The 25,878-nt window shown below is 44.1% G+C and overlaps 1 protein-coding gene across 3 annotated transcripts in view; it reads left to right on the top strand.

The window, feature by feature from the left end:
- The first annotated feature begins 2,934 nt into the window (after positions 1-2,934).
- Positions 2,935-25,878, top strand: part of RHOBTB3 (Rho related BTB domain containing 3) — an 82,377-nt gene continuing 59,433 nt past the window's right edge. For 2 of the 3 annotated variants that reach the window (XM_088444631.1, XM_088444633.1), the window contains exons 1-4: positions 2,935-3,182; positions 4,882-5,077; positions 13,146-13,338; positions 24,451-24,605. In XM_088444631.1, coding sequence (XP_088300757.1) covers positions 3,181-3,182; positions 4,882-5,077; positions 13,146-13,338; positions 24,451-24,605 — 546 coding nt within the window. In that variant the 5' untranslated portion in view covers positions 2,935-3,180. The remainder of the gene's footprint in view (positions 3,183-4,881; positions 5,078-13,145; positions 13,339-24,450; positions 24,606-25,878) is intronic. The other variant, XM_088444632.1, reaches the window with a different exon arrangement.

The following is a 25,878-nucleotide window of genomic DNA, read 5'->3' as shown; positions in this document are numbered from 1 at the left end:
CAATACTCCCATTAGTAGTGCCCCCTGTAGTAATGCCCTCTGTATAAATGCCCCCAGTAGTAACACCCCTGTAGTTGTGCCCCAAATAGTAATGCCCCCCAGTAGTAATTGGGTGTGTGCCCAATAGTAATGCCCTAGTAGTAATGCCCTCTGTATAAATCCCCAAGTAGTAATACCCATGTAGTTGTGCCCCCAATAGTAATGCCCCGAGTAGTCATTCCCCCTTTAGTAGAGCCCTCTGTAGAAATGCCCCCAGTAGTAATGCCCCTCTATTAGTGCCCCCAATGCTAATGCTCCCTCTCTAGTAGAGCCCCCAATAGTAATGCCCCCTGATTAATACCCCCAATAGTAATGCCTCCCTCTCCGAGTAATGCCTCCCCCCAGAGTAATGCCCCCAGTAGTAATTTCCCCCCCAGTAATGCCCCAGTAGTAATGCCCCCCAGTAATGCCTCCCCCCTCCCCGAGTAATGCCCCAGTAGTAATGCTCCCCCCGAGTAATGTCCCCTGTAGTAATGCCCCCAGTAGGCTGCTTGGACTAAAAAAAAATAAAATAAAGCTCATACTTACCTTAAGCTAAGCCCCGCGTCCGCTGCAGTCTGCTCGGCTGCTCCTCTGCACTCTGGGTCAAATAATTACAAATTGGTATACTGCATAATAACAGCACGTGTATAAGCTGAGAGCTGACTCACCTTGGAGGTACCCCAGAAACCTCCACATGGCACTATAAGGACCGCACATCCTCCCAATGCTGGCTCCCATCATGCCTCTCAAGACTGCAAACAAAAAGTATGGTGGTCCTTGGCTGGAATTTTTTTGGGTACCTTGCTTCTCAGACGTGAAACCCTTAATGTTAGGGACGCCAGTATAGAGGAGCCTTGACGATGTCCAGGCGCTTATTCATATATATAAATGTATGTAACTAATACCTCTGAATCTCTATTATCATGTAGGATTTAAGTATTTTTTGTTGATATTGCTGCAGTTTGCTGGAGTGCAAATCCCCCTTTTTTCTGTGTTCAGTGTAAACCCCGCCCTTTACAAGCACCTGTGCTATGTCATTAAGCTGATATGAGCGACCACCATACTTTTTGTTTGCAGTCTTGAGAGTCATGAAGGGAGCCAGCATTGGGAGGATGTGCTGGTCCTTATAGTGCCATGTGGAGGTTTTTGGGGTACCTCCAAGGTGAGTCAGCTCTCAGCTTATACATGTGCTGTTATTATACAGTATACCAGTTTGTAATTATATGACCCAGAGTGGGTGCTACTATTATGTAGAATAATTATTTTGGGGTGAGCGTTTGGGAGTGGGGCCCCCCGGAATTGTTCTGGCTGGACCTTTTTCAGGGCATCACCACTTAATTCACATAGATATTTTTTATCACTTTTCTAATTGTTTGTTTATTATTTATGTAAATTTAATTCTTTCTTATTTCATTAACACTTATTGATTTATCTTTACACATATATTCTTTACACTTCACTATCACCTTTTTTCCCCTTTTTCGTGTGATGTCCTGGGGATGGTCCTTGGCTGGAATTTTTGGGGTACCTTGCTTCTCAGACATGAACTCCTCAATGTTAGGGATGCCAGTATAGAGGAGCCTTGACGATGGCCTGGCGCTTATTCATATATTTGCAAATGTATGTAACTAATACCTCTGAATCTCTATCATGTAGGATTTAAGTATTTTTTGTTGATATTGCTGCAGTGTGCTGGCCAACTAAAGGATGGCTAGCTACAGACGCCATCCCTTCTACCCCTGAGGCATCCACAGCACTGTGATCAAGAAGACATGCCTGCATCACAAGTGACAGCGTGGTAAGCCATAGCGTATTTTACTTGATTAAAATGTTTGCATAGCTTTCAGTTAACATTATCAAACGTCGCATATCATACATGCAGGGGATTTATCTGTGGGTGCGAGGTCGGCGCTGGTGTCTCGGACCCCAGAGACATAAGTGTACTGGGGTCCGAGATTTCTGTTGCCGGCCCTAGGTGGGCACGAGGTTGGAAGAACCTTAAGAAATGGTAGGGTGGGGTGAGGCTATATGGTGGCCACAGTCCCACAATAGCAAGCGACCCAACAAATGATGGGTCCAAACTACTAGAACAATTTTTGCACACATGGGGGTAGATGTATTATAGTGGCACTTAACGTGCCGCTATAACGCTTCCCGCTTCGCCTCTTTACCGAGGTGAGGCAGGAAGCACTACCGATGAGATGTATAAACATCTCATCGGCCGGAGAGGGGGAGCGTTAACTCCCCCCTCCGGCGCTACCCGCTAGAGACAGCAGCGCATCGGCCTAGTGCTTATGCGCTGTGTCTCTCTCCCGGCCGGCTCCACTAAGCATGCGCAGGATCTCGCAAGTATTGCGAGATCCCCGCGTGGAGCCCTGGAGCCGGCAGCCGGGATAGGCTAACGCCGGGCTGTAGCTGTCGATAACGACAGCTACAGCCGGCCGAACGGTCATGCGTTATGACCGTTCGTACATGGCCCTGCCGTTGGCGCTGCTATCTTATAGATAGCAGCGCCGATAATGACAGGGGCGCGCAGCGCCCCTGTAATTTACCGCCCAGACCCCCGATCATACATCGGGGAGAAGCGGTATGTGCGCTGATACCGTTTCTGGGCTTCGTACATCTCCCCCATTAAGAGCTGCACTTTGATAGTATATAGTAATGGTCAAAAAAGCTAAAAATTAAAACCACAAATAGTATATCTATATTCCAGAAACAAATCTAGGTGCATTACTATCAATAATAAATAAAGAGCTCCCTTTCACTAATAGGACAGATTCACATGCTAACAGCTGACGGTCTATGTAACTAGCATCTCCTGGCAAGCAGACAAATATAACTGCACCAGGCTGTGTCCCCGCCCCCAGCATAGTCTGTCTGTCAGTGTATCCTGCACTGTTCATAAGCATTCATGTCAGACTCAGCAGCCCACACACAGCTGTCCTGTTGCTGAGCAGGCAGAGTGGGACTACAATGCAGCCTGGCATCCGAAGCTGTGCTGGGCTCATGACGTTGGGGAAGGCAGCGGCTGCAGCTGGGGCTGGTGCACAGTGAGCTGAATATTAACCCACTACTGAGCCCGCCTCTCACACACTGACACTACAGCCTGCACTCAACACGGAGATGTGAGGAGTTGCAGCCAAGCAGCAGGACTCAGCAATGTAGGTGGATATCTACATCTGGGGGGTTACTTCTGCTGTAATGCCTTCCTCTCTGGTGCAAAGGTTTGTGCTCCTACAGGCATAAGATATTGCTACTCTACAATCGCAGTCAGCACCGCTTTTTACTTGCATGTACAGTATATGACTGTGTGCATTGTGCTGTTAGTACAGCTATATTCTGTTTGGGGCAAAGGGGCTGCAGCAGTCACATGATCACTTTGGGGTCTTTTCCCTTTGAGGGGTGTTTTGACCAATATGATTAGCAGCCTCATTATTAGTTTATGAAGATGAACACCCTGCTTGTTGCATAAAAAAACCATAATAGGACTAGGGGTGATCCAGTTCCATACTATTCAATTCAGACTTTATAAGTTATTAAAAGGTTGGACATTTTTAACTCTGGAAACAAATTTTACAATAGGCATTACACAATCTTTTTTTTTTTTTTTATTATATTAATAAATGAGTAACTCTTTATGATGAGTGACATACAAGCACGGCAAAGAAACATAAGTTTATAGTGCTATCAAAATCTTAAACTTCTCAAATCTTTGTCTATTTATGAGCTTTACCCTGACTCTGTGTGATGTGGTGAGTGGTCATGGATTTCCAGCATATAGTGTTTATAGAATTCTTACCATTATTTCATAGTACTATGCAAATGAGGAATAATACAGATCCAGGCATACCAATGAAACTGGCTTTTACTTAGAAACTAATACAAATGTTAGTATGGAAAGCAAGTTTACAGTGCAGGAAGGAGGCGGAACTTGTGAAATACCTAGGGATGATTACAGTATAAAATTATTAGCATGGTCCAACAGCAGTTATATATACTGTCTATGTATAGAATGCCTGGAAGTGCGTACCGCATAAACACTGCAGCATCTGTCAGCCATGACAGGCTCTGCATTGCAAAGTGGGAGTGGGATGCTAGAAGGCAGGAGTATAACTGACCCCCTACCACGATCCTCGAGGCACACTAACAGTCAAGGTTTTAAGGATAGCCATAGATGAGCACAGGTAAGTAGTACCTCAGTTATTTTGATTTAACTATCTGTGATCAAGCTTGGATATCACTAAAACCTGGACTGTTGTGGGCTGGCCACAGACATAGCGTTCTGCACACGATGAGACGATGTGTACGATTTCCCTTGAAACTCTCCCTGGCAGCTCTGCACACGATTTCCACACGATTTGGTGTCCATTCTTCAAACGATCTCTCCTGCATCCAGACTTTCACAGTGCATCGTGTCCTAGATTGTCAGATCTGCCCTACTGCACGGCAGGTGTGACGATGCGATGTGCGACCAGCAGGGACACGCATCGTGATTGTGAGTGGGGACTCACGATTTACTCTCAATTTGGCCATATTTTACACGATCTGTCATTCCAGTGTGTCGGTATCGGCCAGATCGGGTAAAATATCGCTATGTGTGTGGCCAGCCTTAGTGTGCCTTGAGGACTGAGGTTGGGAAACACTGCCCTACACTCTGTATAGAAACATGCATTTTGGGTGGATATACCCTTTAATCAGTGTGCTATTTCCCATGCCTGCGGAATTCATCACCATACAAATTTTGTAGACAGAACAATGACACCAGTCCTACTAACAGCGTTTGTTTTGTCAGTTTATTGAACATTATAAACTACTCAAATATTTGGGATGATAACTAACTAACTAGTGTATTTGTTTAAGGCCAGTGCGGATTGTATCACTTGGAAATGAAGGTAATCCAGTGTGTGAGGATGAAGAGCATTCGAGTCTGGTATCTTTCTACCTTGGACATAAAGCCGATGGATTACATATAGACTACAGCAATCCCGTTTTCAAGGTCTATCAGGCCATTGTTTTGCGTTATGTCCAAATAGAGGTGTATGAGTGTCCTGACTGGGTAAGTGCTCAAAATGTAAATCTTTATATAACGTAGCTATTAGTTCCTCTTGTGAGTGCTATATGAAAATGCTTAATGAATGTGCTCTACCTACATACTGTATATACAGTCAGGTGCATAAATATTGGGACATTGACAGAATTTTCATATTTTGGCCTCTATTCACCACCACAATGGCTTTGAAATGAAACAAACAAGATGTGCTTTAACTGCAGACTTTCAGATTTAATTTGAGGGTAATTACATCCAAATCGGGTGAACGGTGTAGGAATTACAACGGTTTCTATATGTGCCTCCCACTTTTTAAGGGGCCAAAAGTAATGGGACTATCAACTCAAAAGCTATTTCATGGACAGGTGTGGTCTATTCCCTCGTTGTTTCGTTATCAATTAAGCAGGTAAAAGGTCTGGAGTTTATTCTAGGTGTGACATTTGCATTTGGAATCAGTTGCTGTCGACTCTCAATATGAGATCCAAAGAGCTGTCACGATCAGTGAAGCAAGCCATCATTAGGCTGAAAAATCAAAACAAACCCATCAGAGAGATAGCAAAAACATTAGGTGTGGCCAAATCAACTGTTTGGAACATTCTTATAAAGAAAGAAAGCACTGGAGAGCTCAGCAACACCAAAAGACCCGGAAGACAACGCAAAACAACTGTGGTCGATGACAGAAGAATTATTTCCCTGGTGAAGAAAAACCCCTTCACAACAGTTGGCCAAATCAAGAACACTCTCCAGGAGGTAAGTGTATATGTGTCAAAGTCAACAATCAAGAGAAGACTTCACAAGAGTGAATATAGAGGGTTCACCACAAGATGTAAACCATTGGTGAGCCACAAAAACAGGAAGACCAGATTAGAGTTTGCCAAACAACATCTAAAAAAGCCATTACAGTTCTTGAACAACATCTATGGACAGATGAGACAAAGATCAACTTGTACCAGAGTGATGGGAAGAGAAGAGTATGGAGAAGGAAAGGAACTGGTCATGATCCAAAACATACCACCTCATCAGTGAAGCATGGTGGTGGTAGTGTCATGGCGTGGGCATGTATGGCTGCCAATGGAACTGGATCCCTTGTATTTATTGATGATGTGACTGCTGACAGAAGCAGCAGAATGAATTCTGAAGTGTTTCGGGCAATATTATATGCTCATATTCAGTCAAATGCTTCAGAACTCATTGGACGTCGCTTCACAGTACACATGGACAATGACCCGAAGCATACTGCAAAAGCAACCAAAGAGTTTTTTTAAGGCTAGAAAGTAGAATGTTATGCAATGGCCAAGTCAATCCCCTGACCTGAATCCGATTGAGCATGCATTTCACTTGATGAAGACAAAACTGAAGGGAAAATGCCCCAAGAACAAGCAGGAACTGAAGACATTTGCAGTAGAGGCCTGGCAGACCATCACCAGGGATGAAACCCAGCGTCTGGTGATGTCTATGCGTTCCAGACTTCAGGCTGTAATTGCCTGCAAAGGATTTGCAGCAAAGTATTAAAAAGTGAAAGTTAGATTTAGGATTGTTTAGTTTGTCCCATTACTTTTGGCCCCTTAAAAAGTGGGAGGCACATAGAGAAACCATTGTAATTCCTACACTGTTCACCTGATTTGTGTGTAATTACCCTCAAATTAAATCTGAAAGTCTGCAGTTAAAGCCCATCTTGTTTGTTTCATTTCAAAGCCATTGTGGTGGTGAATGGAGGCCAAAATATGAAAATTCTGTCAATGTCCCAATATTTATGCACCTGACTGTATCTTGCAGGAAACTGTCTTATGCTGGGCACACATGCTGGCAAACGATATATTAGTTTAGTTCATCAGTTCTTGTGTCCACACGATCTATCTGTGAATGCATCTGACCTGTGTGTACAGGGGACCGACCAACTGGTTATGCTGGCCATAGGAACTGCCCACAATGACATCACAATGAAGCTGGCAAATTTAAATGCCCAGTTGTGATGTCTGCAATAAAAGACCACTGTATTTAAATACTTACTCTCTTCGTAGTGACCACAATTGTAACATCTGTAGCTTAATAAGTACATGCCTTTGTCCTTCATAGGAATGTCCTGTAACATACTGGTTATATGAAATGCTTAGCGTGACCCTGAATACTTCTCTAGCCACACATTCACATAAAAGTTTCATTGTACAATGTCAAAGTCTTTCGCCAACGCTGGATTCATCAGGCAGCATGTAATCAGAGGAGAAAACCCTATGAGTTGAAATAATATTATATACAAGACTGCTTCTATAGAATTAGCATGTCTTCAGAAGAACACTACAAGTCTTATGTAATATGTTACTTATATAATATGTTAAATTTTATGAAAAATACTTACTGAATTTTGACATGAACATTTTAATGAATGGTAACTTTTCGTAGAATTAACAATGAAATGGTTGGATGAAAATGTGCACATCTAATTCTGCACCAGGTTTTTACTATATACATTATGGGGCAGATGTACTAAGCTCTGAAAAGTGATAAACTACCAGCCACCTAGTTCCTAACTGTCATATTACAGGCTGTGTTTGAAAAATGACGGATAGGAGCTGATTGGTTGGTCATTTATCACTCCAATTTATCCCTTTTCAGAGCTTAGTACATCTGCCTCACAGCCTGTAACATGACAGTTAGGAGCTGAGTGGCTGGTAATTTATCATTTTCCAATTTATCACTTTCCAAAGGTTAGTACATCTCCCCCAGTACTATGTTAGTTGCATGTATATATTTTATATAAGTGAAAATGAAATTCATATAAGGAAGAGTGTGCCTATAACATACTTCCCAACTATCCCGCTCTCAGCTGGACAGTCATGATTTTGAAGGACTGTCCCATGATCAGGATGTTCTTCCCGATTAGTGGGGGTGGGGGGTTGGAAGTATTGCATTGCTGCACATTGGAGATAGGCTATAATATGGCATAAGATGGCTATCTCAGGAAGAGGGTGGAAATTCACTTTAAAAATCCACATTTTTGGTTGCAAAATTAAAAATCTATACTTTATATCTCACTGATTAGAGTTACAATATGTGACTTCTTATACTATATATCCGAAGTAAATACAACAGTGTTCAGTAATTTGTGTAAAGCAATAGAAGAGTACCATTTCATATGTCGCCTCAGGCAGCACAAGACTAGATGCACCCTTTTCATAAAAGGGACACAGGGCTGGTGGAAGTCCTCTTGGCGGAGCTGATTAGGAATCCCCCCTGTCTCAGGCCAGTCCTAACCTCCCCATTTCTTGCATTGTGGGAAGTGTTCCTCTGGTCAGACTGTGAGTGTGGCACTGGGCTGTGACATTATAGCGCATCCTTCAGTGATGCAATGATTAGGCAGGTATCTGTACATATTCGAATACCTCATGGCTTCATTAACTTTGATATTGGGCCTGTGCACCATTCGCTCCAAAAGAGAGAGAAGATGTGCCCATGCTCACATCACTGCACCAGGCCTCATGGGAGATCATTATCAATAGTATTTTCACAGGAGAGGAACAATCTCTGTCTGTAATATGTTATGTGGTGCCAAGCGGGGGATGGCAATCATGTTGGGGTCCATTTCAGATGGATTGTGGTCAATTATACAGGTGCACACAGCATTTCACTTTGCAGAAATGTGCCTAATTCTCCACCTTACACTACAAAAATGCCCCAAGTTTTTTCTGGAACTGCCCCGTAAACTCAGCCTTAGCAAAGTTTGTGTGGCATTGTGGCCTCAGAAGGAAATGAGCATCATGGAAAGAGTAAGAATCTCCCCACAAAGGGGCCAATTCTGAGGTGGGAGCAAAGTAAAAAATGCAAATAACTTTGTGTCCTAACCAATGTTGCTCTGCAAAAGGTGCAAATATATGAATTTGTTTTTAACATTGCAAGTTAGATTTGTGTTTGGACACGCCCCTCCCATTTGTAAATCTCTCTGCACAGTTTACATCTGCCCCACTGCAGTGCAACATGGTTATACCAAGGTACACTGGTCCTGATTCAGACCCGCTCGCAAGACCTATGCGCTCGCGAGCGGGTCGATGTTTGGCCACTGCGCATGCGTGCGCCGGAGCCGGCTCCGACATTTCCAAGCACGAGACCCAGCTAGCGACGGGCTCTCCGTCGCTTCAAGTCTCGCACCAAAGCGGGGCAGCTGTTGATTTTGATTGACAGCTTGCCCCGTTTTGGAGGCGGGCAGGCGGGGTGGCTGGCCAAACGGAGGCGTTCCCGAAGGAACGCCTGCCATTTGGGGGCGGCCCCACTGACATCACGAGTGATGTCAGTGGGTGAGCTTCCGGCTCTAATAGAGCCGAAAGCTCACTGGGGCTTGCGGGAACGAGACCCTACCACAAGGGTCTCGTCACAAGCCCCGATGGTCGAGACCATCGCGACCATCACCTGGCCGCACGCAATAGCTGTGGGTGGTCACCCACAGCTATGCGAGCAGCCAGGAGGCTGCACAAAAAAAAAAAAAAAGCCCTGATTCAGAGCGAGCGCTCTTTCAGAGCGTTCGGCTCTGAATCAGGGCCGCAGTTACTGGTCTTCTTTTTGCCTTGCTCCCAACTCAGAATCGGCATAATGGCATTAGTATGCCCCTCCTTCCTCAATGTAAATTATTTAGTTTTTCTTTTATGATACTACTTGGAATAGGCTCATTTATTAAGAAGTAGGAGACAGGAATATTTAAACTGTCTATATCAAAGGTTCCCAAACTGTGCGCTGCAGCCAGAGCAGTGGCAGGGCGGGGCGGAGCAGGTGGGGGAAGGATGGGTTAGGTGCGATCGCGGAGGAGCTGTTATGGAACAAGCAGTGGGCTGGGCTGTCTGTTGAGGCAACTGGCCGCGGCGCTGGAGTTTCGGATCTGAGGGAACGGTGCTGCGCTGGAGATTTTTAGTAAAGGTAAGTAAAGGGGCTGCTTTGGAAACTATAGGAGGGGGTAGATGGCTATGAGTGGTTTAAGTATACTATAGGGAGAGGGCTCGTATAGGGAACTATAGGGGGGCTGGCATGCAATGAGAGACATTGAGGAGGGGGATGCATCTGGAGCCTGGACACATGGAGGTGGCTGCAAAGGACACATGGACGGGGCTTGCAAAGGGAGAAAGGGACACATGCAGGGGACTGCATAGGGACACGTGGAGGGGGCTTGCAAAGGAGACACATGGAGGGGGCTGCAAAGGAAAAACATGGAGGGGGCTGCAAAGGAAAAACATGGAGAGGGGCAATAGGAGAGAGGTGGCAATCCAAACTAACAAGTTAATAAGTATTTCTGTCCTGACCTAAATACTAATTACATAATTTTGACCCATCTACTTGAGTCAAAAAGGGACCACTCAGTAATCAATTTGGCTTAGGGGTGCTTTGAGAAAATCAAGGAGACCCTTAGGGTGCCTTGAACTGAAAAGTTTGGGAAACACTGGTCTGTGCTGTCACTTGTATACTTGATTGTTACAGTGGAAGAAATGCACTTATAAATTTACTTTAAAGTAGACTGTAAGTTGCAAACCTATCCTAAAAGTATACATTGAGACTTTATTTCCTTTACATCTGAGGGTGTATATAAAAAAAGCTAAGGGGGTCATTCAGACCCACTCGCGAGCGGCAGTACGCTCGCAAGTGGGTCGATGTTCCCCACTGCGCATGCGCACGACGGAGGGAGTTGATGTTCCCCACCGCGCGAGACCCGGCGAGCGACGGGCTTCCCATCGCTCCGGGTCTCACACCAAAGGGGGCGTGCTGTCGATGTTGATTGACAGCACGCCCCCTTTGGTGGGCATGCCGGGGGCGTGCCTGCCAGACGGAGGCGTTCCCATGGGAACGCCTACCGTCTGAAGCCGGCCCCACTGACATCACTAATGATGTCAGTGGGAGTAATTTTTGCTCTGATAAAGCAAAAAATCACTCCAGGGCTTGTGGCTGGGAAACCCGACCGCAGGGTTTCCTTCGCAAGTCCGATGGTCAAGACCATCGCGACCATCTTGTTGGACGCTCGTATATGCTGTGGGTGGTGACCCACAGGTATACGAGCGTCCAGGAGGACGCTCCATTTTAATGGAGGAGGGCCCTGATTCAGAGCGAGCGCTCTGGTCAGAGCGTCCGGCTCTGAATCAGGCCCTAAATTTTTTAGAAAATTGTTCTTCTGCCACCAGGAAATCAGGGATTGAAATACACCCTCTCCATCACTTCAATTTCATTAAATGCCTTCTAAAGAGGACAAGTGATCCTCCATATCAACCCATCAGACTCTGGATATCATTTAATACGATGTACTAAAAGTACATCCTCCTCTACCCATACTGTAAAACAAAGTATATTTTTCTTATTTCCTTGTGGTTGTAAAAAACAAAAAAGTGTGTATTTATGCATGTAGTACGGAATGGCCCTGACAAGCATGCTACAGTAATTCCATACCTTCCAACATTATCGGGACACAGGGCTGTTATAGGGGTGTTACTTTGTCATAGCGGGGTTAGTTAACCACCCTCCCTCCTCCCAGAACACCCTTGCTGATGGTGTGTTAGCCACTCGAACCAGGACTATCCCAACAAAATTAGGGCATTTTGCAAAAACATGTAGACTCTAAGGGGTATATTTATTAAAATGCGGGTTTATAGAAGAGGAGCTGTTGCCCGTAGCAACCAATCAGATTCTACTTATTTATCCAGCACCTTCTAAAACATAACGGCTATAATCTGATTGGCTGCTATGGGCAACACTTCCACTTTTATAAACCCACACTTTAGCAAATATGCCTGAAAGGACAGGATGTATCAAGCATCACATTTGATTCAATACATTCCGTCACCTACCTCATGCATTGGTGTCAATAACGCTGGTGTGCACGTACAATTGTGATTACAATTGCAAAGTACAGCTGTTTTGAATTGAGCTGTTTTTTGCGTTCAGAGGATTACCAGATTAATGACCCGGGAAAACCTTCTGCGCGTTCACAGACCTATCGTGTTGGCTCTGTAGCATGGTACATCTGCCTGTGTTTACAGACGACCTCCTGACTGGCCGAAGAAACTGTCGACACGGACATCATTAAATTTGCCCACCCAGTTGTGATGCCTGGCCAGACATATTGGACCTCATTCAGACTCAGTCGAAGCGGCCGCCCGGTCGTACGGGAAAAGGGGCCGGATATGCAAATGATTCCCTCGCAAGTTGCGTCCCTAAGTTCGGATCGGCAGCTGGCCGACCAAGGGGAGGAAGCGGTCGGAAGACAAAAAAATATGCCCCCTTCTCGTACGCATTGCACGTCATCTCCGGGCATATAAGGATTACTCAAGACCATCGGCAACCATCGAAACTGGTCGTAGAGCTTAAGGTTGACCATACCCTCTCTTAAACTCTACGATCATGTCAGTGTAAAAACCTCCCATATCACGTGCCATGACGCTACTTTGTTAATTATGCACTCCCATAAACCGTATGCACTCCCACAAAACGCCGTTCGCATAATTAGGCACGCCTGCGTTCGGATCTCCACTCCCCCGTTTAAAAGCACCTTCCCCTGTTACCACCCTCAAACGCCTCATTCTGTCACTCAAACTACCGACCTGGCTGTGTTCAAGGAGAGAGAAATTTCTGATCGTAGCGGCTAGTTTGCGCACGCGCATTGCGAACTTTACGCATGCGCAGTATAGCGAACATCGGTGGCGTACGACCGCGCGGCCGCTTCGACCGACTCTGAATGAGGTCCATTGTGTGGCCGATTGGTAAGTTTGGATGCTTACCAAAATCGTCGGCTTAGTCTGTGGGTCCGTCGACGTAGTGTGTACCCAGCCTAATAATGATTTCTTTTGTGTTTGACATTTATTTTTTATAATTATTATGTTTACATTCTTGTGTGTTAGTAAATGTATTTTGTATAGCTTTGATGGATTTTATTTTTATGGTTCTGGGCTATTTCTCTTTTCGGAAGTCAGCAGTGAAATCTGTTCTTATGCAGCAAGTGATGATTAATCCTCATTATTTGGTTGATCCTTTTTTTTATTTAGATTTTCAATCTTTAATAGTACTAAATATTAATTTCCATTTGTTTATTTTCTTTTCTTTTTCTTTTGTTAAGGACACTTTTGAGAGTGATCCCCAGAGGTCTCAGGACAGTGTTGTAGAAGCAGATGTCTTTGTAATAAAGTTCGCTGTCAATGATAAAACTTCATTCCTGAATATAAAGAACAATTTTGCTCCATTGTTTAAACAGATAATTGGTCAACGCCCTGTGCCAGTCATCGTCTTGGCAATTGGTGCTAGACAAAATGGTGAGTATGAATGATTACTAATATTTTCAAGTGAAATAATGTGTTTTTGCTTGAAAAGTATAATAATAGCTAACCATGATCTTTATTCCAAACCCTGATTCTGTTTGCTAGCTGATGATAATGGCAGTGGATCAATATGGAATGTTTTACACCTATTAGAGCAGTGTCATTGGGGAAAACAGAGTGCTTTAACTGTTAAGATGCTGTATGCAGGTGAAAAACAGAGAAGGCATCCAAGCTTTCCCCATTTAATTTCAATTTTACTCCTTTAACAAACAGGCTCACAAACAATTTCTTGTGATTGTATTTTATCCTAGATATAAAATTGGTCTTTCTATTTCATACTTACTAACAGTGCACCATCCCAGATCTTATGCTGTATGTGTACAAACTCCAGTACAATGATCTCCTCACCTGGGTAACATGTACTGCAAGCGGCATTAATGCATTGCGCAGTAGACGGCCAGGCGTTACTATCAGGCAAACTCAGGCGTTTGCCTAGAGCACCAAAATTTAGGGAATACCTAAAATATAAATGAGAGGCAGTGTTGCTCATGCGTGTATTTTTTTATTATTATTTCCCACCATCCCTGCTGACAATGCGGAAGAGGGGGCTGTGTATAATAATTTAAATTAAGTTAAGCACTAACTGCGTGCTTATTACCTGGAAAGCTGCCAGCTTCTGCTTTGTCAGTGATACGCCAGGAGCATAGTACCATGCAGTGTCATTACAGTGCAGCTCCACACTCCTAGCCTGACACAGAGGAGCAGTAGCCAATAGCTCACAGCACTAACGTCACCACCTTTTTGTGTGTGTGGGGATGTTGGGGGGTGAGCAGTTTGAGGAGCAGGGTCTGGGGCGCTCATAGTGCTGTCACTGGTCCTGGTGACCCTCTATACAAGAAGTACAAGTAGTACAATCTTCATATATTATTAGTATAATGTTATATTGTATAATGCTGCTTCATATTTTACCTGTCTATCCTATTTAATCCAGTCTTCTACTATTGGTAAGTCTATTAGTCTGTGGGCTATCCATACAGGTGTTCTCTCCTTCTGAAGACAAGCATACCCTTTTCATTTATAGTCTGTGAAGCCTGAATTAGAAAAAAGCTAAAGCTGGGTACACACTATATGATGTAACAAATGATGCGACAGTCATTCCAGTTTCATTAAGGGGTTGATGTATCAAGTTGTGAAAAGTTGGGAGGAGTAGACCAGTGGAGAAGATGCTCATGGCAACCAATCAGCTTTGAGGTAGCATTTATCAAGTACATTCTATAACATTATAAGTCAAAGCTGTTTGGTTACTATGGGCAACTTATCCACTATTTTCACTGCTTGATACATCAACCTTTAAGTCTCAGAACAAACTATATAGAGAGTACACGCTATGCAGTCTTCCAAATGACGGCATGATATATCATGTTGGGGGATTGTATCCAATTAATTTTGTCCTGTATGCTATGTGCGATTGTGCGTACACCATACACGATGTGCACTACATCGTACATCGCACCGTGGACAATGCGATGAACGATGGATTGGGCATACACACTATACGATGTGTATGATATATCATTCTGATCTGCGCTGGAATGATATTATTGGTGATAGCTCATATAGTGTGAACCAAGCTTAAGACAAGCCTGTCAGAATACCTGCTATGGGATCTCTGACTCTCTGACACATTAACCCCAAGTTATTTCCCAGTGACTGTGGCTAATCAGCTAGGTCACAGAGCAAATTCCAACCCTCTCGGCACACCTGTATTAGTGCCATTCTGTCGGTATTGTTGGTGTAAGGAATTATGGCAGCTTGTTGGAAAAAAGAAAAAAAAGATGCAAAGAGCCCTTCCATTTATGTAAATCTGCATGTTATCTTCATAGCCCATTCATAGGCACATGTAACAGTCCTGTTATAGAAACACCACAGGAAAATCAATAAGCACCCATTTTCATGGGCCTGCGGATCCTACTGGAAATGTGCACACTGGAAAAATACCATCCAATATCCATCTTGCAATCACTAAGACAATCCCTTCAATAATTGCAATTTCACCTAAAGCACTGCTTACCTTTGATCATTTATGTCTTAAGCAAGGATTACTGAATGTATCTTTTTTGTGTGTTTTGAAAGTTTTCATTAGATATCTCGAACTGCATCTAAATATAATTTGCTACATTAAGTGTGTCTGGTAGGTGTCCCATTGAAAATATACAGATGTGTCCTCCTACATCTATCCTCCATATGCCACGCAGTGCGACATGCCTGGCATTGGTGAGCCGCCAAGTCCCGTGCAACTCTGTTAGCATTGGGCGTCTTTTGCCAAAATTGCATCTTAGTAATGTGATGCAACTAACATGTACCAGGAGACTGTGCTGATTAATGTCATATGTGACACTTATATATCTGTGTGCGAGTCTGTAAACTGAACTTGGCGTGGAAAAAAGCTGCGAGCGCTGCATTGTAGCACCACGAATGCTGATTGAGAGACTCGGTTGCACAGAGATATACAAGTTTCACATATCAAATTAATCAGCACAGTCTCCTGGTGCATCCTATTTGCATTGTGACTTAGATGCATTTGCAGCAAACAAATTTGCCTGGTGCTAGCAGAGTTTGACTGGACCTGCTGCGCCAGGAGGGGTTGTTTGGCACGACAGCAGCAAAGATGTGCGAGGACACATCTGTAGGTCGAAACCAGGAATACATTTATAAGTCAGATCTCCTTGTAATCAACTGGAAAGACCAAACAAACCACGAGCTGGGGAGGAATACATGGACTGAGATTGCCCTTAGCCGCTCAGCCAAACACCGACGGTTTTTCCATGTGAGCCACAATGTGATTGGATGATGGTAAAGAGGAATGTGGACCCTATCGGCTTTGATTAGACACCAGTAGAGATTAATTGAAACTCTACTGATCTGGGAAAAAAACAATTACCAGTATTGTGCAGCACCATTTCCGTCTATGGGCCTGATTAAGCAAGGATCGCAGCTTATACGCACGCAACCGGCCGATTGTTGTGTACTGCGTATGCATCGCATTGCGCAAGCCGGCCGCTGCCATCAGGACTGCGATCACAGAGGATACACAGACCTTTGACTAATTTGCCCAATAATGTAATGACAATTTTGGAGTGAAAAAAAAAATGTAAGTAGTGGAAAATGGATTTAAAGTACTGGGTCAGGTACTATGGATGGGACCGGTGTTTTTAGGACTGCAGGTGTTTGCAGCAGGTGTATTTTTTTTTTTTTAAACTGCACTTTATAGACACAAAATTGTACTAGCACCCATTTTAATGTACCCCCAATTTAACTACAGCAATTATTTTCCCCAAAAGATATTGTTTTTGATCAGTTTTCAACAGCTATTTGACACAATGTAAGAACCCAAAATACTTTTATTAGGGCTATAAATACACTTCTATATTTATTTCCTATGTCAGTTAGGCTTTTAAAGACTGATTTTCCCAAAATGTGCTGTACTTTTCGCTGGTTTCGCCATGCGTAGTTTTCGCATGAATGCATTTTTGCGTATTTTGTAATAGGCTACGGTGAAAAATGGGAGCGCGCATTGCTAAAAGACGCAAAAACCGTCCACTGGTATTTAATATCAAATTCCAGGCTGTGAACTGTGGTGCACATGGGTAGTGCATGGGGATCAGGCATGAGTGTTTTAAAAAATAGTAGAGGTCCTTTGTAATAGAGACTCCCATCTATTGTTAGTTTGGGAGAAAATAAACAGGTTGGGTGTAACACTTCTGTAGCATTAAACACAAATAAATATGGAGTTGGGAATGGATTGCCGGCAGTCAGGATGCCGCTGGTCAGAATCCCGACACCCATCAGGAAACAAGGTAAGTCTAACCCAAACCCCTACCCTAACCCTCCCTCCCCAGTGCCTAAACCTAACCTCCCACCTAGTGCCTAAACCTAACCTCTGCCTCCCCTCCCCACACCCTAATCCTAACACCCACTACCCGGTACCAGAGCCTAACCCTAACCCCGCTACCTAACCCTCCCCTAACTGGCGATGCTGTCGGTCAGGATACTGGTGCCCGGATACCGAAGCTGATGGGATTTTGGCGCGGGTATTTAGACCGTCGGCATGCCGGGATGCTGACTACATCTCATAAATATGTACAGTATGGCACTGCAAAAGAAAATCTGATGACAAACTATTTACAGGACGTAGGGGAACATGTATTTGGCCTTCAAAAGAGTGGAGGAGTGGACAGGTGAAGAAGTTGGCCATAACAACCAATCGACTTCTACATTTCATTTTATAGAATGACCTTGATAAATGCTAGCTTGCAGCAGATTGGTTTCTGTGGAGAACTTTTCTACTTGTCCATTACTTCACTCTTTAGAAGGTTTGATACATCTCCCTCATGGTGTGAACTCTGGGCCTGATCCAGGTTGGTTCGCAAGGCTACGTTCGCACGCAGCCAGCCGATGTTTGCGTTCTTTGCATGCGTATAGGACGCAGTGCGTGTGCGCGAACCGCCCACAGCAATCGGGAAGCGATCGCAATGAGCACGCAGAGTCTTCAAACAGTGATTGACAGGAAGTGACCGTTTGAGGGTGGTGACGGGGAGTGGTCAGTCAGAGAAACGCAGGCGTGCCTGGGTGTTTAAATGCCGTTACAAAGGCGTGCATCATTAAGCCCCTGCTAAAGCATACGCTGGCAGAAGATGGCGATGGGAAGTTTAGCAGTTTCTGTGGTAGGGTCAGGTCGACTACAACTGTGCGGATGGTTCCGATGTTACCGATGATTTCGCTGACTTGCGGATGTATGTCATCGGAAGTAGGCAGGCTTCATACAGTGATGGGCATCTTGGTATAGAGCTGCGGTTGCCGTGCGATTGCATTCATTAGTGTATTTTCACAGCGAGCGGGGTGCGTGCGAATGCAGCCTTGCAAACCAACCTGAATCAGGCCCTCTGGCCGCTTCCACCACTGTCGGAGATGCACAGGAGAGAGAGTGAGAGAGAGAGATTGAGCGGTGAGGGAGAGAAACAGGGTTGCAGGTTGAGGTGGGGAAGAGGGAGACAAGGGAAAGGGAGAGAGGTGGTGAGAAAGTATCATTGGAGAGAGCAGGGGGTAAAGAGCGAGCTGGCTGGTTAGTGGAGACCGAGAAAAGGCATAAATAAAAGCCAGTCAGCACATTACAGCTAGTAATAAATGTTGTTATATACCGTTTTGCATAATTTATCATCCATTCTACTGTAAAAGGCTACAGATATATCTGAAAGCCTTTGGGCTAAAGTGTATGTGTGGTTAATGTTTAGCAAACAACAATGTCTCATTTGCAGTTTTCTGAGCCCGGCTGTAAATCGCAAAACTGTTAAAACTCTATTATACATTCCTGCTTCCATTGGCATGTGCTGTATACTCAGTAAGTGGCTGGTGAGATAGGACTCCCCATACTCTAGTTCATATTGCTAAATATTACCTAGGATATGACCAGCACAGGCTGAGATCACACAAACATACAGTCAGGTGCATAAATATTGGGACTTTTACAGAATTTTCATATTTTGGCCTCTATTCACCACCACAATGGCTTTGAAATGAAACAAACAAGATGTGCTTTAACTGCAGACTTTCAGATTTAATTTGAGGGTAATTACATCCAAATCAGGTGAACAGTGTAGGAATTACAACGGTTTCTATATGTGCCTCACACTTTTTAAGGGGCCAAAAGTAATGGGACTGTCAACTCAAAAGCTATTTCATGGACAGGTGTGGGCTATTCCCTCATTATTTCATTATCAATTAAGCAGGTAAAAGGTCTGGAGTTGATTCTAGATGTGACATTTGCATTTGGAATCAGTTGCTGTCGACTCAATATGAGATCCAAAGAGCTGTCACTATCAGTGAAGCAAGCCATCATTAGACTGAAAAATCAAAACAAACCCATCAGAGAGATAGCAAAAACTTTAGGTGTGGCCAAATCAACTGTTTGGAACATTCGTAAAAAGAAAGAACGCACCGGAGAGCTCAGCAACACCAAAAGACCCGGAAGACCACGGAAAACAACTGTGGTGGACGACAGAAGAATTATTTCCCTGGTGAAGAAAAACCCCTTCACAACAGTTGGCCAAATCAAGAACACTCTCCAGGAGGTAGGTGTATATGTGTCAAAGTCAACAATCAAGAGAAGACTTCACAAGAGTGAATATAGAGGGTTCACCACAAGATGTAAACCATTGGTGAGCCACAAAAAAAGGAAGACCAGATTAGAGTTTGCCAAACAACATCTAAAAAAGCCATTACAGTTCTGGAACAACATCCTATGGACAGATGAGACAAAGATTAACTTGTACCAGAGTGATGGGAAGAGAAGAGTATGGAGAAGGAAAGGAACTGGTCATGATCCAAAACATACCACCTCATCAGTGAAGCATGGTGGTGGTAGTGTCATAGCGTGGGCATGTATGGCTGCCAATGGACCTGGTTCCCTTGTATTTATTGATGATGTGACTGTTGACAAAGACAGCAGAATGAATTCTGAAGTGTTTTGAGCAATATTATATGCTCATATTCAGTCAAATGCTTCAGAACTCATTGGACGGCGCTTCACAGTGCAGATGGACAATGGCCCGAAGCATACTGCAAAAGCAACCAAAGAGTTTTTTAAGGCTAAAAAGTGGAATGTTATGCAATGGCCAAGTCAATCCCCTGACCTGAATCCGATTGAGCATGCATTTCACTTGATGAAGACAAAACTGAAGGGAAAATGCCCCAAGAACAAGCAGGAACTGAAGACATTTGCAGTAGAGGCCTGGCAGAGCATCACCAGGGATGAAACCCAGCGTCTGGTGATGTCTATGCGTTCCAGACTTCAGGCTGTAATTGCCTGCAAAGGATTTGCAACAAAGTATTAAAAAGTTAAAGTTAGATTTAGGATTGTTTAGTTTGTCCCATTACTTTTGGCCCCTTAAAAAGTGGGAGGCACATATAGAAACCGTTGTAATTCCTACACCGTTCACCTGATTTGGATGTAATTACCCTCAAATTAAAATAAAATGCTGCAGTTAAAGCACATCTTGTTTGTTTAATTTCAAAGCCATTGTGGTGGTGAATGGAGGCCAAAATATGAAAATTCTGTCAATATCCTAATATTTATACACCTGACTGTATGAGAGCAGTAAGTGCAACCTATGAAATAGTGGACGTACTGCATGTCCTGTATTTCTCTTTATTCCAAGTTGCCAAACTCCTGGAGTCCGGGGGGTAAATCTAATAGCTTGCGAGTTGAAGGCATTTGCAACAGTTTAAATCTAGTGGCTAAATCGACATCTTGCGGCTGCCTGCAACACACAGACTATTACATTTACACCATGGAGTCATAGATATAGACAATGTGATAATCCTTGTTTGACTTAATTCATAGTTTTGTTTTTTTTTGCTTACTTGATTTAGGTAACTCCCCCTCCCAACCTATCCTTTTTCTCCTTTGCACCCAAATCTGTCTTTCAGGCTAGCATTTTGTGATAATGTATAGAACCCCTACTGTACTTTAAGAGTATGGAATTAGTATAGACCTCTGTACCATTCACATAGTTTGCTCTATGATCTAATGTTTGTGGCGTAGAGTTTCTTGTTTAGTTATTACATATACACAGGGGATGTAGTTACCATCCCGGCAGTCCGGATGCTGTCGCTCACAATACCTGTGCCGGAATCCCGACTATCGGAATCCCGGCGGTAAGTATTAGGGTTAGGGCGAGGGTTAGGGTTAGCCACTAAGGGGAGAGTCAGGGTTAAGTTGCGTTTAGGGTTAGGCTCCAGGGGGGGAGGGTTAGGGTTAGGCTGCAGGAAAGGTGGGTTAGGACATTTTACCTAATTGGGTCGGGATTCTAACCTTCGGGATGCCTCCATCGGTATTCTGACCGCCAGTATCCCGTACCCAAACCATACACAGAAATGAAGCAGAGCTGACCGAAGCCACCCCACCCCTATGGATGAAGCCCACAGTCCCCAGCCACTTTACAGAGCACTTTCCAAGAAAACTTTTTTTTAATCCTTGGCTAATTTTATTCATCTCTTTATTGCTCTTTGCTGGACAATGATAATGATGATTTTTTTTTGTCTTTATCACTAGGTTAGTTTAAATACTGTAAATATTTTGTCTTTTTTTTATTATTTTTTAAAAATTTATTATGCTTGATTTATTGTGAACTGGGGGACTGAATGTTTAACCCTTCTTTCTTAATGCTAATTAGCTTCTATTGTATACATTTTTCATCCATTTAATGCAGAATGGTATTTTCTTGATCCTATTGTGCTGATCTTGGTTCTTGGATGAGACCGTGACCTGTCTCTTCATATGAAAGTGTAAGTGCAGGCAGGGATGTATGTGACAGGGGCAGTGTTCCAATGCTGAGAGAGTAAAGGAGTCAATCTACTTCAAACTGAGGGCCTGATTCAGAGATGGCCGCTATTCTGATGTTCCCGCAGTGGAGTAATGTTTGGTAGTGTGCATACGCGAATAGTCCAGAAATCCCACACTGGGAACGCATCAACCCAAGTGTACTATGCCATTCACAATTGCGTACAGAGGCCCTGATTCAACATATTAGCAACAATAGCTGTAATATGGTAATGTAGCAGCAGGCGTCCTGCATTACTGGTCCAAGCTGCTTCCTAGGACGCGTCATCGGATCATCTGCGATACCATCGGCCGGCTAAGTGACCCATAGGGGTATATTTACTAAAGGTCGATTTTAATTGATGTTTTGTTTCTGGGGCTACATCACACATCTACTAATACTTAAAAAAAAAACTAAATCAAAAGTTGTGAGTTAGTGATTTAGCCCCAGAAACAAAACATCAATTGCAATCGATTTCTAAATCGATTAAAATTGACCTTTAGTGAATATGCCCCATAGAGTCACACTAACCAGCCATCACATATGGCCAGGAAACGACGTGTGTACCCAGCAATGCTACCCACGACCCCCTCCTGCTGACGGGCTGACATATCTGGCGGTCCGTAGACACTGGGTGATCCAGTGCCCGACCACCTGATATGCTGGTCCCCGTCACATAGTGCTGCATGGGATCGTTAGCCGCATCGCCTGATTTGACTGCATGTACAAAGATCAGACGATGCGGCTGATGACCCTACGGGAGCGCGCACTGCACAATGTAGTGCATACACACTGGATGATTTTAATAATGTGTCGTTCCGATGCTTCCGAATCGGTCAAATCGTTAATGCAATCAAGTAAATTGCCCCATATGTCTTTCTATGCATAGTGTACGTTTTTACTTTCTTTTTATAATCGTAACAGTACTAAAGCTGTAAATGAGCTGGTAATAAACTGATCCCTCCAAGACTCATTCAAAAACACACACAGAGGGCCAGATAACACACAGTATGTACTATTAAGTGGAACTCTGCATCTCACTAAAATACTTGGGGGCCCATTTATCAAAGAGTATTTTAGGTAAAATTGGGGGTTTACCTCAAATACTAAGTATCCCCCGTATGTATGAAGGAGGGACCGCAGCAGGTATCTCCGAAGATGCAGCATAGGCGATCCGAGTAAGCCTAAGCTTAATTAGACTGACTACTGGAACTGCTCAGCCGGGGGCCAGAAAATCTACGTCTGAAAACGCAGACCCTGACCTCAACGCGCCTACAAAATGGAGGCAATATGCCTCTGTTTTGTAAAACGGACCAAGTTGCCACCCCCGCCCTGCCCCCAAGCGGGCACTGCAGGCAATCTCGTAGTAAGTGATCGGCACATGCGCAGTACAGAACCTGTGCATGTTCCGGTTATTAAACATCCATCGAGTTTGCGTACAACTCTGAATCAGCGAATCAATGTTACTATATAGTCAATATTTGTGTATGTGTATATATATATATATATATATATATATATATATATATATAATAGACAATAATAGTATTGATGTGAGGATTTGTGAAAATTTGTGCTGGAAGGTTTGTATAATTCTTAAAAGAGAACTGAGAAATCCAGTCTCTTCCGGCGATAAAATCCACACCTTGCTGACTTTTTATTGCTAGGTCAAACAGTGTACAAACATATCTTTATTATTATTATTACTTTGGGAGGATAGCCAATTTAAGTATGGTAAAATAAGTATTAACTGGAAGGCCCTAGTTGGGACAAAAGGGGATATTGGACCTTATTCAGAGAATGTCGCAATGCAGATGTTTTCGCAAATGGGCTATTGTTTTTCTTTTGCGCATAAGTCACATGTGCCACGATGGTCCTGTGACAGCCGTCGCAGTTAGTATTTGCAAAGTGACTGACAGGCAGAGAACGTTTGTGGGCGGCAACGGGGAGGAGGGAGTGTTGACAAACATAGGAGTGTCGCAATCCCATTCGTAGTTTCAAAGGCTCCAGGGTCTTGTTGGAGAGGAGCTTGCACTTTTGTGCTGTCTCCTTCTCCTCTGCAATACACTCTGGGCACTAGGACCCGGAGTCAGCCGGGGGTGCTCCCTCCTACCTGAGCTGCACGCCAATATGTAAGCGTGTCACAGTACTGCACGCATGTGCATTACATAGCTCCTTAGGTGAGACCACTGTAACCTGCATTACTGCTGTTGTGGCTGCCGCCTGTTATCAGTTTGTGTGTTTGACGATGTTACCAATAAACCTGGTTAAGGGCTCTGTGGACTAACCTCTATTTCATAATCCGCTGGTATACCTATTGAAACCTCACAGTTTCTACAACAGTAGGTCTCAAGTGATGGATCGGAGACTCCTTAGGTGGGCATCTCCATAAAAGGCCTTGCGGGTGCGACATTTGTATATTTTCACACATCTGCTGCGCACGAGATTGCAATTGCGACGGTATTCACGACCGCCTCTGAATCAGGCCCGTTGTGAGGACACATAAAAGCTTTACATATCAAACTTGTTCCCAGGAGACTATTGTTACATTGTAAGCCATGTTCAATCACTCTCTGTATATAAAAGAACACATTGTTTCAGTGCTGCCCAAGTGTGAACGCAGCATATGCCTGATTCAGCCACTCTGCCTATGCATCAGTGATCTAAGAGACTGATAGACAAACACAACTATGCAATTATGGAGTTGGTAAACGTCATTTATTTTTAGATGGTCCACCCTGCACTTGTCCTATGTGCACATCAGACAGTGAGGTTTCTGTCACTGCTTTGGAAGGGATTCAACTTGCCAAGGACATAGGAGGTACTTACCTAGAACTCCATGCTCTGAATGACTTCTACGTGGTGAAATACTTTGGAGGACTGGTAAGTGCATGGATTATGCATTTATGATAAATATTTCCTGTTTTGGTTGCTCAGGTGTCTATAGTGGAAAGCATGTGCTATTGGATCATGATATCATTACTACATGTTACTGTTGTCAGAGTCAATATAAGGAATATGTTGTGTCCAGCTCATTGGCTATGTATGATAATAATTAGACGTGATTGTTAGGTAATGCACACATTTGGGGCCTGGTTCAGACCGGGAAGTTGTGGCGATTTCAGTCGCAACTGACTGATGTTTTAAGATCCATGCATGTGCAGATCTGGTCTTGCGACATCGGACACAGTGCGGCAGCTGACAACGCTTGATTAACAGCCTGGGAGGTGGGGACAGGGAGCATTGAAGAAACGGGTGCCCCGTTTTTGAGGCATGACTAGGTCAGTGGCTGCGTCTTCACATGCAGAAACACTTGCCCTGGCAGTTTAGTTGAGGCGGGCAATCCTTAGCAACCACAGTGTTGCCTAGATGTCTGATGGCCGGCCCAATGTTGCCGATTGCAATCAGATGCTGTATCTTTGGATATAGCCGGTCTTAGAAGCTGGCAGTGGGCGTCTTTATACAAATGGTGCATCCAGCTGCGTAAGCATTACTTCCTAGATCCGCTGCGACCAAAGATGCAGCACTGGCACCTCTGAATCAGGCCCTTGATGGCATCTTAGTATTTATAGTAATAATGGGCCTGATTCACTAGCTGCGATTACGCACGCATGTCTGCTGCGAAAATATGCTAATGACTGCAATCGCAAAGCCATTACACAGCCGGCATAGAGACGCCCACTACCACTATCTCACATCTGTAATATCTTGCAGTCCTGCATATACATCGGTAACATCGGCCCCTCACGCACAATTACAGCAGGTCTGACCTTACTCAGAAATTGTCGCACATAGTGATTACACAAGATGCGTATGCCGTTGCAGTGGCTAATTTATGCACGCCAAATAACCACGTTCAAACGGACTGGCATGCCTGCGTGTCCCCGACCACTCCCACGTCATCACCCCCAAACGCTGTCCTCCCGTCACTCACTCTGCGAAGGCTTCATATCTGCATAAGTGATTGCAATGCTAACTTTCGCACGCCACTGTGATGCAAACGCATGCGCAGTATGCATCATCGGCCAATCTGCATACGCTGTCGCAGTTGGGATCCGTAATGAATCAGGCCCAATGTGCGTCACATAATGAACATGAGTTAGATTGCAATTAATGACGGTTGTGAGATCTCTTTGAAGTGAAGTTTTCTGCTTTT

This window comes from Taudactylus pleione, unplaced genomic scaffold (assembly GCF_031769625.1).
Source record: "Taudactylus pleione unplaced genomic scaffold, aTauple2 ptg000370l, whole genome shotgun sequence".
NCBI lineage: Eukaryota > Metazoa > Chordata > Amphibia > Anura > Myobatrachidae > Taudactylus > Taudactylus pleione.
This window is presented reverse-complemented; position numbering and strand designations above follow the sequence as displayed.